At 39.6% G+C, this 15,083-nt stretch overlaps 4 protein-coding genes, 2 long non-coding RNA genes and 1 pseudogene across 6 annotated transcripts; 3 read left to right on the forward strand and 4 right to left on the reverse strand.

The window, feature by feature from the left end:
* Nucleotides 1–61: 61 nt before the first annotated feature.
* On the reverse strand, nucleotides 62–1,042 carry LOC116926768 (pyroglutamyl-peptidase 1). The gene is made up of 2 exons (XM_032933709.2): nucleotides 685–1,042; nucleotides 62–591 (listed from the first exon to the last, which is right to left on the reverse strand). The coding sequence occupies exons 1-2, from the start codon at nucleotides 910–912 to the stop codon at nucleotides 169–171; spliced, it is 651 nt and encodes a 216-aa protein (XP_032789600.2). The 5' UTR covers nucleotides 913–1,042; the 3' UTR covers nucleotides 62–168.
* Nucleotides 1,043–1,137: 95 nt separating this feature from the next.
* On the reverse strand, nucleotides 1,138–3,292 carry LOC116926759 (26S proteasome non-ATPase regulatory subunit 12). Its single transcript, XM_032933695.2, has 8 exons — nucleotides 3,133–3,292; nucleotides 2,869–3,064; nucleotides 2,562–2,798; nucleotides 2,359–2,499; nucleotides 2,146–2,282; nucleotides 1,833–2,057; nucleotides 1,646–1,767; nucleotides 1,138–1,581 (listed from the first exon to the last, which is right to left on the reverse strand). The coding sequence occupies exons 2-8, from the start codon at nucleotides 3,031–3,033 to the stop codon at nucleotides 1,208–1,210; spliced, it is 1,401 nt and encodes a 466-aa protein (XP_032789586.2). The 5' UTR covers nucleotides 3,034–3,064; nucleotides 3,133–3,292; the 3' UTR covers nucleotides 1,138–1,207.
* Nucleotides 3,293–6,475: 3,183 nt separating this feature from the next.
* LOC116926763 lies at nucleotides 6,476–8,140 on the forward strand. Its single transcript, XM_032933700.2, has 8 exons — nucleotides 6,476–6,622; nucleotides 6,681–6,810; nucleotides 6,872–6,934; nucleotides 7,001–7,075; nucleotides 7,134–7,217; nucleotides 7,273–7,335; nucleotides 7,394–7,546; nucleotides 7,610–8,140. The coding sequence occupies exons 1-8, from the start codon at nucleotides 6,542–6,544 to the stop codon at nucleotides 8,080–8,082; spliced, it is 1,122 nt and encodes a 373-aa protein (XP_032789591.2). The 5' UTR covers nucleotides 6,476–6,541; the 3' UTR covers nucleotides 8,083–8,140.
* Nucleotides 8,141–8,561: 421 nt separating this feature from the next.
* LOC123474152 lies at nucleotides 8,562–10,336 on the forward strand (annotated as a pseudogene).
* LOC116926777 lies at nucleotides 9,828–10,752 on the reverse strand. The gene is made up of 2 exons (XR_004396319.2): nucleotides 10,653–10,752; nucleotides 9,828–10,591 (listed from the first exon to the last, which is right to left on the reverse strand). It is a non-coding gene; the product is annotated as an uncharacterized LOC116926777 (long non-coding RNA).
* A 403-nt stretch (nucleotides 10,753–11,155) lies between these two features.
* Nucleotides 11,156–12,470, reverse strand: LOC123474157. The gene is made up of 3 exons (XR_006648804.1): nucleotides 12,337–12,470; nucleotides 11,388–11,557; nucleotides 11,156–11,330 (listed from the first exon to the last, which is right to left on the reverse strand). It is a non-coding gene; the product is annotated as an uncharacterized LOC123474157 (long non-coding RNA).
* Nucleotides 11,766–13,722, forward strand: LOC116926764. Its single transcript, XM_045176074.1, has 5 exons — nucleotides 11,766–11,835; nucleotides 11,890–11,982; nucleotides 12,052–12,216; nucleotides 12,291–13,143; nucleotides 13,223–13,722. The coding sequence occupies exons 1-4, from the start codon at nucleotides 11,796–11,798 to the stop codon at nucleotides 12,773–12,775; spliced, it is 783 nt and encodes a 260-aa protein (XP_045032009.1). The 5' UTR covers nucleotides 11,766–11,795; the 3' UTR covers nucleotides 12,776–13,143; nucleotides 13,223–13,722.
* The last annotated feature ends 1,361 nt before the right edge of the window (nucleotides 13,723–15,083 follow it).

Genomic DNA, 15,083 nt, shown 5'->3' on the forward strand with positions numbered 1-15,083 from the left:
TGTCCTTTTTCGTACATTATTAAGTTATTAAATTTTATTTATAAACTTAAACTTTATCATATAAATTCAAAAATAACAGATATATTTGCATTGAAAATTATATCTCTTTTCATTTTTGGTTAAAGAAGGGGAAAAAAACTTAAATGTCAACGAAAGACGATCAGCGTATTATATCTCGGCCTTTTTAAAGTTGGAATCTTTCTCCCGGACCTGCGCCAACATGCCCGCAATGGCCAACTTGAGTCCTTGAGCGAGCTGAAGAGCAGAGTATGGTTTATCCAGAACAGGAACATGAACAAAGGCAACTCTAGTTCTGTCAACATGAAGGGATGAATAAAATACAAAATCACAGAGATAACGCCCTGGGTCAGTTGAAATACATGAAACTACATCACAGCTGGAGTCATTAACATTTTGACAAATTTTTCTCATATCAATGGCAGATTCTAGTCGATCTGGGCATCCTTCAACACAAACACCACCTTCTGGCACACAGCCCTGAATATCCAAAGAACCGTATCCTTTATTGAAAGCTTGGGTCTCCAAAGTTAATTCCTGTGCCATTCCTGAGACTCCAACATGAACAACCAGCTGTAATAATTTAATCATATAACAACGATAACTATTCAAACTTAATATCTAGCTTTTGAAAAAGCTTTACTGTAGCACCCATAGTTAAAATACCTTTGGTTTATACAATTCCCATAACTGGGGAATCTGAGTTTTCACGTAACTGTATTCAACTGGTATCTCTTTCGTAACTAATTGGATTCCGAGCTCTCGTTCTAGATCTAGACTGGGTAATAACTTGACAGTTTCCATGCTAGCGTTGATTTTGTGAACACCGAATGGCCCAAAACCCGTCACTAGTACCGTTTCTTTACAAGCAGGAACTTCCTTGTTAGATCCCATTTGTATGGTAGGTTTTTCAACAAAAAACAAAAAATTCTATACGCAACAACGGCCTACAAATTTAGCCTTACTAGTTTTAAGGAAACCCCGTAACGATGTGACATTAATCCCTATGCCACAGGTTGTTACGCTGTTGCCGCTTGCACAAAAACAAAGTCATTAGGTTAAAGAAACTCACACGGCATAAAAACATTTTAAAAATTACAACACCGGTACACATCTAGATGGAAATCGAAGAAATCTGTTTTATTTATCAACCGGCGCAAACATTTGTTATTTACTGTAATAAGATACCTCACTCTTGCGAAGGATTGTTGGCAAGCAAGTGTCGGTGTACCATCTCTTCGCGATTGATGAGGTGATTGGTTTTGGTGACGAGGTCCATAAGCGAAGCAAGGCCACTCGACCAATTGTTGAGTACGGCGTTGACGTCTTGCGTTTGTGACGTTTGGAAGTGAACAACACCATCAAGTCGGTCTACCTTGGCAGTTACAGTCTTACTGGACACCAGATTGGAAAGAAATTCTTCAGTTTCCTCAACGGAAAGGTCAAGGAGTGCAGCCATCCTTTGCATAGTCACACGGGTGTAATATTTGGCCATGATGCGGATATTGTACTCAACAACACGTGTCTTGAGAGCCTTCCAGCGTTTCTCTCCTTCCTCAGTACCTGTACGAAAGAAGTTGCTTAACCGTTCGTCTCGACGATAACAGATGTGATTTACTGAACTGACCAATGGTAAAGACGTCCGTTGCTGGGGTGGCGGCTTCTCCTGTTCGAAGTACTTGTTGATACTGTTGGCAAAGCGTGCCCCAATGGATTAGTTCGGCGGCGACAAACAATTGCAGAAGTTCCCTAAAGCGGGGCAGAAAATGAAATTTATTAGATAAAAAAATTAATTAAAGGATTCCCGTTTATACTTGTATTTGGGAATTTCATCGACAACTTTCTCCTGCAGGAATCGGTGAGTGAGATCGGATTGTTCATTATCAAATGGACTCAGCAAAAGGTAGAGGATGGCATGTTGCATCATCATGCGTCTGTCGGATTCATTTTCCTGGATCACTGTTGTGTTATACATGGCTCGATAATGTTTGCAAATGGAAAGATACGATCCCTCGTGTTGATCAACATCAATCATGAGTCTACAAAAGGATCAATGATTAAAGAACATTTTCACCTCGATGTTCCACGCTCAAAAAGCCAAATGGAACAATGGAAAGTTATGTCTACTTGTAAAATTTCAATTTAAGATCGTGCGTGTCCTTCTCCTCAAAAAATTTGACACTGATCTTCTTCGAAATGATCTGCGTGCGGATAAAGTCTTTCTTGGCAAGACAAAGTCTCATTTGTTCCAAGATGAGCTCGACCTGTTCATCGATATTACACAATGAGGATAGAGTAACGAGATTTTCTAACTCGAAAATCTGACACGATTAGTCTTACCTTTTCTCGCTTTTCCATAGACCCGTAGGTCTCGACCTGAAGTTCTTGGAGAATATCTGCAGCTTCAGTAACTTCCCCCTCATTCTCTTTCATTTGTGCAAGAATATGAGTCAATCTGGCACGTTCCACTTCAACATAGATCTAAAATGAAATGATTGGTATAAAGAAGAATGATGGCAACAGAAGAAAAAATTTGTGTGCACCTTTCCAGCAGTTACAGTCCTGAGCGTGTCAATAAGCTTGAGCTTTATCTCTTTAGTAGGTGTCTGATCAACATATTGACAGCATTGCTGAACCATTTTTGTGACAGAAGCTTTCAGCTGGCTCCTTCTTTTGGTCAAGCTAATGATATTTTCATTAAGAAGGTCCCACTGCTTAGTTTCAAAACAAATCTGAACAATTGCTTCCAAGATGCGACCAGTTGAAATGGCATCGGCTCCCTGTAAGCCAAGCAAGGAATTAAGTCAGAACATGGACCCAATACAAATAGATATGGGAAATTCAACTCACAGTTCTAGTCTGCTTTTCAAGAGCGTAAAGGATTTCTAGGGCTTCGTTGATTTTCCCCTCTGCCGCCAAGGCTTTGCAGATGGGTATTTTATCGTCGCAAGTTGAGCTATAGTCCACTTCCATTTTAACAATGCGGCCTCCGTCAGTTGTATTTGATTCTGCCATGTCTTTGCGTTCGCTTCAAGTCTTCAAGACTCTAATGTAATGAAAGCTGGATTGAATGCCAAATAAAGCTTCATCAACATGAAATTCTCAAATATGTACCGGTATTCCTGATTTGCTTAATAATTTTCTGCACTGTCACAGACAAGACTGAGAAGCTTCATGTGCAGACATGTATATGAAACAGCGTTGCAAAGCATCCAATTGGCTAAAGAAAACTGCACGAGCTAGGGATCAGCCCCGCGTCGATCGGGTTGGTTTTTTTGCTGAGCGGGTGGTTCATTTTGGTTTATGGGGCGGGTTGGGCGGGTTATGTGCTGCTTTTAATTGGCCTAGTGACCCATCAAGATTTTATCGGGTTGCCAAATCGGGGTATGAAACCCGATTACAGAATTGTTTTTGTATTGATATCTTATTCAAGACACCAGTCCATATTCAATAGAAAACAATAGACAGAGATAAAATCATTTATTTTGTTTTACTATTTATTTTGAAAGCAATTAGTGTTAGTATACCTACACCACCAAGTACTAAGCGTGAAACCGATGTAAGCAGTGCTAAATTACCTAACACACTACTCTCTACCCGGAGCGTAAAAACAAACACAAACGGTGAACGTACCGTGGGGTAAAGGTGTAGTGAATGTGCGTGTTCAGTGCAAGGTGAAACCATAAGCCTAATGCTGGTAGGGAAAATAACGGTAAGGAAAAAGGAACGAAGGAAACACATTTGTTAATCACACAAATGACAATACGAAATAAAGTAAGAAAATGCCAATTTGGCAATACTCAACCGTACCATCTTCTTTTTTTCGGTCGTCCTAATGGGCGTGAATCTCGGGGCTGGGCGGTGATTCTCGTTGCTCCAGCGGCGCTCCAGCGGCGATCCTTGTTGCCCAGCATCCTCTTCGGTGGGTGGTGGGGCCTTCCTAGATACATAAAAAAAAAACATGGTTAGACAGTTAAACATTTAAAACATGTACCTGAACATCCGTGGCGTCGATCCTCGTTGCTCCAGCGGCGATCCTCGTTGCCCAGCATCCTCTTCGGTGGGTGGTGGGGCCTTCCTAGATACATAAAAAAAAAACATGGTTAGACAGTTAAACATTTAAAACATGTACCTGAACATCCGTGGCGTCGATCCTCGTTGCTCCAGCGACGATCCTCGTTGCCCAGCATCCTCTTCGGTGGGTGGTGGGGCCTTCCTAGATACATAAAAAAAAAACATGGTTAGACAGTTAAACATTTAAAACATGTACCTGAACATCCGTGGCGTCGATCCTCGTTGCTCCAGCGGCGATCCTCGTTGCCCAGCATCCTCTTCGGTGGGTGGTGGGGCCTTCCTAGATACATAAAAAAAACATGGTTAGACAGTTAAACATTTAAAACATGTACCTGAACATCCGTGGCGACGATCCTTGTTGCTCCGGCGGCGATCCTCGTTGCCCAGTGTCCTCTTCACCCGCAGAGATTGCCCTTCCTATCGTACAGAAACGAGAACAAAAAAAAAAAAAAATTGCTTTTGAATAATTGAACAGAAACAAGTTTCATCTAAATTCTAACAGGCATCAGGTACACAAATTAGAATCACATTTTATTGCAAATTTCCTGAAAAAAAAATGTATGATTAATCGTTAGTTAGTAATCAGGAGGTTGATTGGATTGACGGTTCATGTGAAAATTGTGTGAAGAAGTCGAGACATAAGATTTCATTGCATGGAAATGATTGTGAGTGACGACTAGAGATAAATTATGCATAAAACAGTGAAAGACAGTGGTTGGGGTAATGTTGTGCAAAAGTAACGAAGTGAGGTGGAACACATTTATATTCTATCTAAGCTTATCTAACTAGACTACCCACTAAAATACGGTTTTTAGCATGTGCAACTAAACAAAATCAGTGCAGTGGCAAATCCCAGTGCTGATGCAGTGCTATTTTAAGTGCGTGATTGGTGTATATCCACGAATTGCGAAACATATCCAGTTTGTGAAAGAAAACTACATCCATGTGCGAAAATTGTGTGAATCGCTACACCAGAATAAAAAGCCACAAATCTAGACTAGTGCATGCCGTGCAGGTGAGTGAGCTACTGAGCTGCAAAATGCAAAGCGGGGTTTTGATTCTTCATTATTGAATTGCCCAAGGTTATTCATTTATTCCAGGTCATTACAAGAGATTGGGTCAAATGAAGGGGAATGGCCATATCCTCGAGCTCACGTGGAAACATACATTTTTCCTTCAAGTTGGTGACCTTCAGAATTAGGTTCCTCTACCCTAAACTTTGATTCCTGGAAAGACCAGGATGTGGAACGTGTTGGCGTGTATATAAGACGATATCCAGATCCACAGTTCACATTCATCCAAGAATCTTCCACATCAACTGGACCGTTGAAAACCAGCATCGGACGGTTCGATTGTCAGGTATATGTTGATGTATTCTTCCATTTTATTTTTCGTAGTAGTTAATGTACGTATACTACTTGATAAAATAATTGTTCTATTATTTAAATGCAAAAGCACATTCTTTAATTTGTCATCATGTTGACTGAATTCCTGTTGTACTACCTTGTCTTTAGAGTAACACCAAAAGAACAAGGTTGACCGAGTTCTCGTTTTGCTGAAGGAACGCGTAGGCTAAATATTGCGAAGCAGCCTGCGTTAAGCGAACAACTGACTAGTGTAACGTGGCACTAAATTTTGTAATCATTTAAATTATTGGCTGTTGAAATATTGCGTTGATTACGTACCTCTGGTTGAGATTCCTTCGAGAAGTGCTGCGTAGTTTTAGGTGCACCATCTGCTGGATGTTCATGTCATGCTGAAGACATTCCATTCCACAAAAACGCATCTGAGCTTAATGCAAGTTGAGCGGTCGGCTAAGAGCTTTAACCACAATCTACCAGTGAAAATGCAGTTGAATGTTTGGGTTTCCATTTAGTAAATTGCCACACCTTCCGGAAATACTCGAGCCCTTCATACAATGGAATTCACTACAAGAAATAGTACGTTGGATCGTTCAAATTGATGTCTCTCTTCGTCTTCATTTGCGGGAAATGAAGTTGATGGCTTAATGCAAACGAATAATTAAGTTATTCAACACCTTTCATCACAGATTGTTTGTTGAAGGGTAATGGGAGTGATTTGGCTATCCTTTCCATTCTGAGAAAATATCCAAGTGTCCAGTATCACAAACTCGAATGCAACACCAATCAGTTCAATCGCTGCAAGGGGGAAATCACGCAAGATCCCCTCGAAAGGACGTTTAAGGACAATGATCTTCATTAAAGAACGTCTAATTAAACGCCATTTCTCTGCTATCGCACGACAAACACGATCTGTGTGGTAACAAGAAAGCACTGATTAGAAAATAAAGACGATAGCTGCAAGGAATATCAGCAGGTTTCCTTCCGGAGAATCGATCGTTTAACGATTTACGGAAGACGTTAAACATTTCCAGTGAGGACATTGCGTGCAACTGTTGAAAGAAAAGAAGGCCCGTACGTATAAAAGGATGACTGTCTCCTACACTTTCATTAATTCGACGCGCAAATCCGGTACGAGTCGAACTAAGCGGATAAAAATGCCGATATCGGTAAGTTTATAGTTAATTATCAGTTAAACTGTTTAACTTTATGTTTCGTATACCTTAGTTTCTTGTCGTTGTACTTGGATTCGCACACTTTGCATGCTCCCAGTTACCAGCAGCGGCATGGAACTACCATCCGTATCATTATTCGTATTCCTTGGTTCATCCACAAGACATGGGAGAAACTCGTCTAGGTCTGTTATGTGCGCCTTAAAGATAAATTAATTGCAATTTGGTTTAACGGATTATTTTCAGATACGTCACAACGTATGGAACAAACGGCGATAGCTCTTCAAACCATGCAGAAGGAGTTGAATGGTATGTGTTATTAAAACATTTTGTTTTTTAAATGGAGAAGAGTCTTATTAATCGATTTTTGGATAGTTTTGGCAGAGACTTCGCAACATTTGGCGAAAACAATGGTCACCGTTTGGATCTTGACGACAGCCAAATTAGACGGTAGTGAATCAAAGAAACGTTTTATGCTTAAACTAAACGAACGATGTACATTTAACAGAGGCTGCCCGACGTTCAGCAGAAATTTCGCAGCAATTGGCAGAAACGAATGACGTCACCTTGAATTTAAGGAAAGCTTTGAACGGTAATTCATTGGCCAAGTATAACCAATCGATTCTAAACATTTAAAGTCTTAATAGAAACAAAGAAAGATCTTACTGCGATGAAGACCAAGGTTGAAGATTTAACTACAGAATTGAGAAGTATAACGTTACCAGCATTTCTTTTCTAATCAATCTAAAATTTGAATTATTCTGATAGCGAGTTCCAGCTCGGCATCGATCGGTAAGATGCCGAATTCTTGCTCCGACTTGCAACTGATTGGACACAAGATAAGCGGATTGTACTCGGTTATGGGCAATAAAAGTGTGGAAAATGTTTACTGCGATTTCACTAAAGAATCAAAAGATGAAGGTAGTAAATGAAACAATTATTTCAGCTTAAGCTTAAGTACATCCGTCTTTGATTTGAACGTAGATTTCCAGAAATTCATCGGGTACTCTGATGTCAAATCTGTACCTACCTATTTTTACGTTCAGAAAAACGCTTCCTTCTCTGCTGCCAACGTTCCGATTCCTTTTGAAATGGCTAAAGTAAACATCGGAGACGCCATGGATATAACAACAGGAATATTCACAACACCTCGGTCAGGATCGTATTATTTTTCCTTCGTCGGTTTGGCCGAACTTCCATCGTTCCCGGACTATGTTTATTTAGAAGTGCGTCTTTACGTCAATGGCGATGGAATGGGCACGGGATACGCTTCCAAGGCTAGCGAAAGCGGCTATAAATTGAGTCAGATCGCATTGCAAATGACGTTGAATTTACAAAAGGAAGACAAAGTTTGGCTGCAAATTACGGGCCTATCGGCTGGAGTGTCTTTGCGTGATGCTAACGGTGAGCATCACACCCACTTTAGCGGATTACTTTTACAGGAAGACTTTTCTTAAGCCGCAATCTTTTAAATGTCTGTATTGTTCGAATACAAACTGTTGGTTATACTCTAAAGACACTGTCGTTAACAAGCTATTCTTTGTGTTGATCGTGCAAAGGTTTTTGCAGAAAGCCAACAAGTTGATTGTTTCAAAAGTCATACGTCGATATAGGGAAACCATCCTTAATAGCAGCAATAATAAAAATTAAAGTGGACTCGACGACATTACCTTATCATTTTTCGTCCGTCCTTGTGCTACACGGATCACGTGGTTCATTTCAAGGTTATCAAAGGACAATGTCTTGTTATTAAAAACTAAATTGATGTAATAATTTACGATCATTTGTTGCGGCGATAGAGGACTCTTTACGAGTTTTTATTCAGCCAATTGGCTGTAAACATTATTAGTAAAAAATAAAAATTGCTCCGCGCAGCGGCAGCAAAGGTTAGAGACCGGATGCGCGGAAGCAGTTAAAACAATATTTTCAATTTCCTGCCCTTAAGGGTAGCCGTCAAGAAAGGTATAAAACAGTGAGCACATATAAAGGATGATCGTATCGCGTTCTTCCGTTGCTGATTCAACACTTCCATTCCAACTTCAAACTGTACCGTGCGAATCAGCATGAAGATCTTGGTAAGATCAGCATGTCGTTAGAATTCTATATACAAATTTTCAAAAGGCAAATAATTATATTCGTATGCAATGATAGGAAATCGGTTTAATCTTTGCGCTGGATCTTGTCGTTTTCACCCAGTTTACGGCAAGCTGGAACTACAATCCGGGCCTTTTCTTCCCTTACGTTGTCCACCATCCGTTACCTGCACAGGTAACAGGCCAAGTTGAATCGCCCTCTCATCAAGAAGATGCCGTGAATCGTGTTCCCTGTCTAAGGGAATTCAAATGTACTGATTAATATACAGATTTTATTTTTTTAAAGTGACTCTAATTAATAGCAACTGATTGCCATTTGCAGACACGTCGCAGCGTTTGGATGAAACTGCGTTAGACATTCAAACTGTCAAAAAAGAATTGGAGAGTAAGTCTGAAATGGATAAATGTTATACAATTAGAACTCTTAATTTAAAATGCACCTTTTCATGAATCTTGCAAGTGTTGTCGGCTACGTCGCAAAATTTAGCCAAAACAATGGTCACCATTTGGATTTTGTCGACAACTAATTTGGAAGGTACCGAATTCAAACGAAAGAAATTTTATCCTTTGGCAACTAAAGAAACTCTGTGATTGATAGAAAGTTTGAAGCGCACAGCCGAAAGTTTAAGGCAATTGGCAGAAACCAACAGCGTCGTTGCCAATCTTAAAAATGAGTTGGGTGGTAATGTATTCAATAATTTGACATCTTCGGTATCACAGATTTCATGACGTAGTTTTATACCATTTGCGAACAGAAAGCGTCAAAGATGTTGATGTGATGAAGACGAAAATAGCTGAATTGACAACAGAATTGAAAGGTAGACAAAAAGTTCATTCTCTTTAATGATGTTTCATTTAAATTCATGTATAACACACAGCCAGCACGAGTGCCACGTCCATCGGAAGGATGCCCACCTCTTGCCAAGACTTGCAACAGACTGGGCACGTGAAAAGCGGAATCAATTTCATTCTAGGGAATAAAAGTATCGAAACAGTTTACTGTGATTTTACCAAACTTCCCAACGATGCAGGTCTTACATTTAATTCAGAATTTTTAAAACCTTAAAAATGGACACACCATTTTTTTTTTTTAGGTTTCCAGAAATTGATTGGATCCAGTGATGTGAAATCTGTACCGACCTACTTCTCCGTTCAGAAGAACAATTCCTTCTCCGCTGTTGGTATCCCGATCCACTTTGAAATTTCAAAAGTGAATACTGGAGAAGCCATGGAAATCGCTTCAGGGAATATTCACGACCCCTCGGTCTGGAACGCATTACTTCTCGTTTATCGGTTTGGCTGAATTCCCATCGTCCCCGGACTTTGTTTACGTGGAAATGGGTCTCTTTTTAAACGGCGACGTAGTGGGAACAGGTTACGCTTCAAACTCTAGGAACACGGACTTTAAATTCAGTCAGATCGCATTGCAAATGACGTTGAATTTGCGAAACGGGGACAGAGTTTGGCTGCAAATAACAGACATGTCGGATGGTGTATCTCTGCGAGATGCTCACAATCAACACTACACCCACTTTACGGGATTTCTTTTGCAAGAAGATTTCGCTTAGTTGCTTTAACATCTGTTTACTACAATACAATACACTAATGAACGAATAAATCTTGATCAATTGAAATTGCTAAAGCTCTACGGTCGAGCTACATCTATCGTGAAAAGATTAATTGCAGCGTCGGCCACCTCTTGTGATAATTCCCAATAAAATTTCGCCAATGAACAAAAAAGGAAGTGTAAAAGAATTAAATAACCCCCACCCACCGAGCCGACGATTTACTTGGCTGCACTCCAGACAGCAATGCAGCACATAAGATTCCACCTGTGACGCGTTTTATTACTTTCATTGCGACACGCTCGTTACTACCAACAGCAAAACTTTTATCGAGGCGCACAAAAAATGCCATTTTTATTATAATATTACCTCTGTAATGACGTGTTCTGGTATAATGTCTCGTATAAATGTTCGTTATCGTGACACGAAAAGGAGGTCGACATAACGGATCGTTATCAGGATTTGTCCGTGTCTAACATGCAACGACTGAAATTATACGAATAGAAAAAAACGATGCGCAATATTCTAAATCCGTAGCCAACAACTAAAAACTGCAGAGAATATTCAAATTCATAACTCTGCTTGACGCTAGATGACTGCATGAAAATTGAATGATTGTCCTCAGCATAATACGCGACTTGTCTTACGTATATAGCAGATCGAAATAAATCTCCCTTTTAAATAAATTAAATTCTGATCTCATTTGAATGGGATTGGAAAGTTGGTGACGTCTTGTACCTTCAGCGGAGCGTTTGCGAGAAGCAACGAGTACATTTAAAACAAGTTCTGCACAAATTTTGAACTTCTATTTATAAACATTTAACGACGTATTACATCAAACGGCGGAGAGAAGTTACGAAAGCATTAATGTGTGTTTGCTATAGAGGATATGCAAGCTTGTATATTCGTCCTAGAATAGAACTTTAAATGCGCGGAAATATAGTTAACGACATAAAAAACAATCGCTGACTGTAGAAGGTAAAACCCCAGCAAATATATAAAAGGTGGGCCATCGAGTACCTGTTCATTCCGAGTCAAATTTCCATCCTATTCGTCATGAAAATTTCGGTAGGTTATCGTATGTAGCATAAAATGTTATCGTACCTCAATTATGTTGCACCGTTCTTAAAATAAAGCTCGTAACCATCGTCCTCACTGTGGCCTGTGTCGTCTCCGGCCAGATTGGGTGGAATTATCATCAAATTCCTTCATTTCCATATTCTGTTGAATTAGCGGATGGCATCCGGAAGGAAGATACCTCATGTTTTAAAGAACTGAAAGGTACATGACGAAATCAATCGTGTTCACATTTTAGATGTTTTCTTTACACCAATTTTGGAACCTGTTAACAGCCACTTCTCAACGTCTGCGAGAAGCAACTGTTGACATAGGCATCATAAAAGGCAAATTAAATGGTAATGAATTCATTTAATCATTATTCTTAGTTGTAACGTTGTTTTAAAAAAAATGTCAATAGCTTTGGAAAAGAAATCGCTACGTCTAGCCGTACAAATGGTTGGCAATCAGGTGTGGTCAACAGCAAAATTCGATGGTAAATTTCACTGAAATTCAAGTGATGAATAGAACTTAACACAATTATCTCTAGAAACTTCGCAACAGTCGAAAGAAATGTCGTACCGTTTAGAAGACACGAAAGCCATGGTTCTGAATTTAATTGTTTACGTGAAAGAGATGCTCGGTAATCGTTTAATCTGGGCTGTCAAATCTTAAATCAAATGTTAATCATTTGCTTCTGCTATCGTACAAGCAAATAAAATGGAGGATTCCAACGGCATCGATATTGGGAGAATGCCATCTTCGTGCACGGATCTGGCGCTGGTTGGACACACGAAAAGCGGATTGTATTGCGTCATGGGAAGTAAAAGCATCGAAACTGTCTACTGCGATTTTACCAAGCAAATGAACGATTCTGGTACTGGCCCCCGCTAAAAAGCCAATCATTCGAGTCGACAAATAAATAAAAATGCTTGCCAATTTCGATTGCAGATTTCCAGAAATTCTTGGGATACGTTGACGTCAAATCAACGCCTACCTTTTTCCACGTGCAGAAAAATGCTTCCTTCTCTTACGTCGATGTTCCAATTCCCTTTGAGATTGTGAATGCTAATTCCGGCAAGGCGATGAACGTGGCAACTGGGATATTTACGGCACCGCGATCGGGAACGTATTACTTTTCTTTCGCCGGATTGGCTCAATTTCAATCGTCTTCGAATTCCGCAGATTTAGAAATTCGCCTCTTCTTAAACGACGTCAGGATCACGTCCAGTTACACCACAAAGGCCAGCTCTTGGTCCAGCACGTCCAATGATAAATTCAATCAAATTACGTTGCAATCGACGTTGAATCTCAAAGAGGGTGATGATGTTTGGTTAGAGATTTATTCACATGGAATTGGAGTGTCTCTGCACGACGCTGCTGATTGGCACCACACTCATTTCACCGGTTTGCTAGTCGAGGAAGACCTTGTCTAGTTAAGCAAATTGCATATTCTTACTGTGTTAAAAATATAGAGCAGCAGCACGTCACAAGATTCACGTGCAATTCTTTTTTTCGAATGATTGTTTGCATAAACACCCGGTAGAGGCCTCTGTCTCCTTCTTCTTTAAATAAACGCACAGTCAACGTTGAATTTCAAGTGAATAAAGATGATTAAGACTACCAGACTAAAGATTACGTAACATTTGACGCCAGACTGCTTCACGTTGAAATATCCATTACCTTCGTTTGTGCACATTTTTCTCTATTTGGAAACGAAAGGAGCAAGGACAAAGAATACGCCCCCACTATTCTTTCAGCTGCAGACATGAAGAAAATCACGTAGTCATTTGAGGACATCACTGTATGTAGTAAATATACGATTGACTTTGGCCTGAAACCTTCGGGTATAAAAAGGTATATCGTTACGTGTCTCGTTCCAGGGTTATCGAGAATGCGACAAGTTCGGGATTGTTGATGAAAGACGTGTTCTTCGTTTTCAATGAGGATATCTGTGCCGGCGAATGCTGTGCGTTTATATATCACCCCTTGACTTTCAGATTCAATAAACAACTCGGTTACGTGCAAAGATGCAACGATTCGAATGAAAACGAGAACTGCTTATTGATTTCTTCTTCATTAGGAGCATGTTTAGTCGAACCTCTAAACTGAACGCACAACGTCAGTTATCCGGAATGTTCTGTCTGTGCTACATCTGCCTTTCATATCTAATAGAATTCTTTAAAAAGATTTGCTATATGACATAGTCATGTTTTTTTGGAACGATTTTTTGTTTTTCTTTCGATGTAGTCTGAACGTATCGGATAGGAGAATGGGACAAGGACTCGTTGACCTTCCGGTTCCGTCAGATACGAATGGAATTTTGTGTAGACAATAGACAGCAGTTGAGTTAGTGGATATGCACTATAGACTGGAAAATATAGCAAATGGAATCCAACACAACATAGTATTACCCTATAAAATGATTTCATTAATTCCAACTGTGCATTTTTGAAGCTTGTCTGCAGGTCGACATGTGACAATTCCTTATACAAGACGATCCAATCAGATAATGGATCAAAGAGGTCTTTACAAATGATATCCGAGAACGCACATTCTCTTCCCCTACATCATTCGTCTCTTCTATTTGACTTCTTCATCTATGGGTCCCAAAATATTATTATGACAAAACCAAATCGAATCAATCGCCTATATATATACTGTCCACAAAGTATAACCTTTTTTCTTGTGTCCCCTGAAAATCGATAATCAGGTTATATATCCAAGACGGATTGTGTTTGTCTCTGTGTGCACCGATGTCCCGCGTGAGTTTACACTTTGTTTTGGGGTCCTTACCCAATCGGACGCATCGCATGAACTGTGCACGCATTTTCGTTCGCAATGCCATATATAAAGGCAATATATACACGATCAGTTATTAATGCATTTAACTTTTGCTGCTTTTAGAAGATTTATTCGTTTAGAACTTTGGGCACATCCGTGAACCTATAGCGGATGTGTTTAGAGAATACTATGTAGAGCTTCTGTTGGTGCGCGTTTGCAGCAGGCCGATGTATATACAAAAAGAGGCGGTCTAGAAATGTCGATCAATACGAAGCACGCGGGACCGCACAGCACGCACCATGTTGAAGATGGAGGATATATATGTGCTGGTTATACCGACAATGAACTTCGGTAGAGCTCCTTTTTATTAGGCTTGATTTTTTGAAACCTTTTTGAATGGCTCAAAATGTTAATGCGAGTGACTTGTTTCCTTCGCCAACTGTGTGCTGTTCACGTGCATCGTTTTTTTCTACGTGATTGCTTAATGACGAAGACGAGTTTATCGTGTAGAATCAAAACGACAAAGTCTTGTCATTAAAGTTTTTTTCAGGGAAAAACAATTCGCTGTTGAAATTAAAATGGGGACTACGTACTGTACACTAGGATTATTAGATATAGACAAGTTTTGCATATCGTTGTACATATTTTAATTTTCGTCAGATTAGTTTTCTCAGAATTTCAACAAGGAAAAGTCCGAGAAAAAACTGTTTTTTATTTTAAGTTAGCCTCATTTGCATACGCTAGCAAATTGGATATTTCACGTTTTTTGCTTGTATACATTTATACGTATTGCAAAGCAACAATTGGGGCAACGAACCCTCCAAAAACTTATTCCCTGATAAATCTTTTAAATAAACGATTAAATTATTTGAGCCATTGATACTTCACTGCATGTGAAAATGAATCATATAGTATATATATATATAGGCTACATATACACATGTTTGAGCTCTCAGGAAG

This window comes from Daphnia magna, linkage group LG7 (assembly GCF_020631705.1).
Source record: "Daphnia magna isolate NIES linkage group LG7, ASM2063170v1.1, whole genome shotgun sequence".
NCBI lineage: Eukaryota > Metazoa > Arthropoda > Branchiopoda > Diplostraca > Daphniidae > Daphnia > Daphnia magna.

What these genes read in the sequence shown, in the direction of transcription:
- LOC116926768 (XM_032933709.2), bottom strand. Translation starts at nt 912, where the DNA reads ATGGGATCTAACAAGGAAGTTCCTGCTTGTAAAGAAACGGTACTAGTG. An exon ending in GGGAATTGTATAAACCAAAG is followed by an intron (nt 592 to 684) that starts GTATTTTAACTA and finishes AAATTATTACAG; the next exon opens with CTGGTTGTTCATGTTGGAGT.
- LOC116926759 (XM_032933695.2), bottom strand. Translation starts at nt 3,033, where the DNA reads ATGGCAGAATCAAATACAACTGACGGAGGCCGCATTGTTAAAATGGAA. An exon ending in TTGAAAAGCAGACTAGAACT is followed by an intron (nt 2,799 to 2,868) that starts GTGAGTTGAATT and finishes CTTGGCTTACAG; the next exon opens with GGAGCCGATGCCATTTCAAC. An exon ending in GATGAAATTCCCAAATACAA is followed by an intron (nt 1,768 to 1,832) that starts GTATAAACGGGA and finishes GCCCCGCTTTAG; the next exon opens with GGAACTTCTGCAATTGTTTG.
- LOC116926763 (XM_032933700.2), top strand. Translation starts at nt 6,542, where the DNA reads ATGACTGTCTCCTACACTTTCATTAATTCGACGCGCAAATCCGGTACG. An exon ending in TTTAAGGAAAGCTTTGAACG is followed by an intron (nt 7,218 to 7,272) that starts GTAATTCATTGG and finishes AAGTCTTAATAG; the next exon opens with AAACAAAGAAAGATCTTACT. An exon ending in TAAAGAATCAAAAGATGAAG is followed by an intron (nt 7,547 to 7,609) that starts GTAGTAAATGAA and finishes ATTTGAACGTAG; the next exon opens with ATTTCCAGAAATTCATCGGG.
- LOC116926764 (XM_045176074.1), top strand. Translation starts at nt 11,796, where the DNA reads ATGGTTGGCAATCAGGTGTGGTCAACAGCAAAATTCGATG. An exon ending in GTCAACAGCAAAATTCGATG is followed by an intron (nt 11,836 to 11,889) that starts GTAAATTTCACT and finishes AATTATCTCTAG; the next exon opens with AAACTTCGCAACAGTCGAAA. An exon ending in CAAGCAAATGAACGATTCTG is followed by an intron (nt 12,217 to 12,290) that starts GTACTGGCCCCC and finishes TTTCGATTGCAG; the next exon opens with ATTTCCAGAAATTCTTGGGA.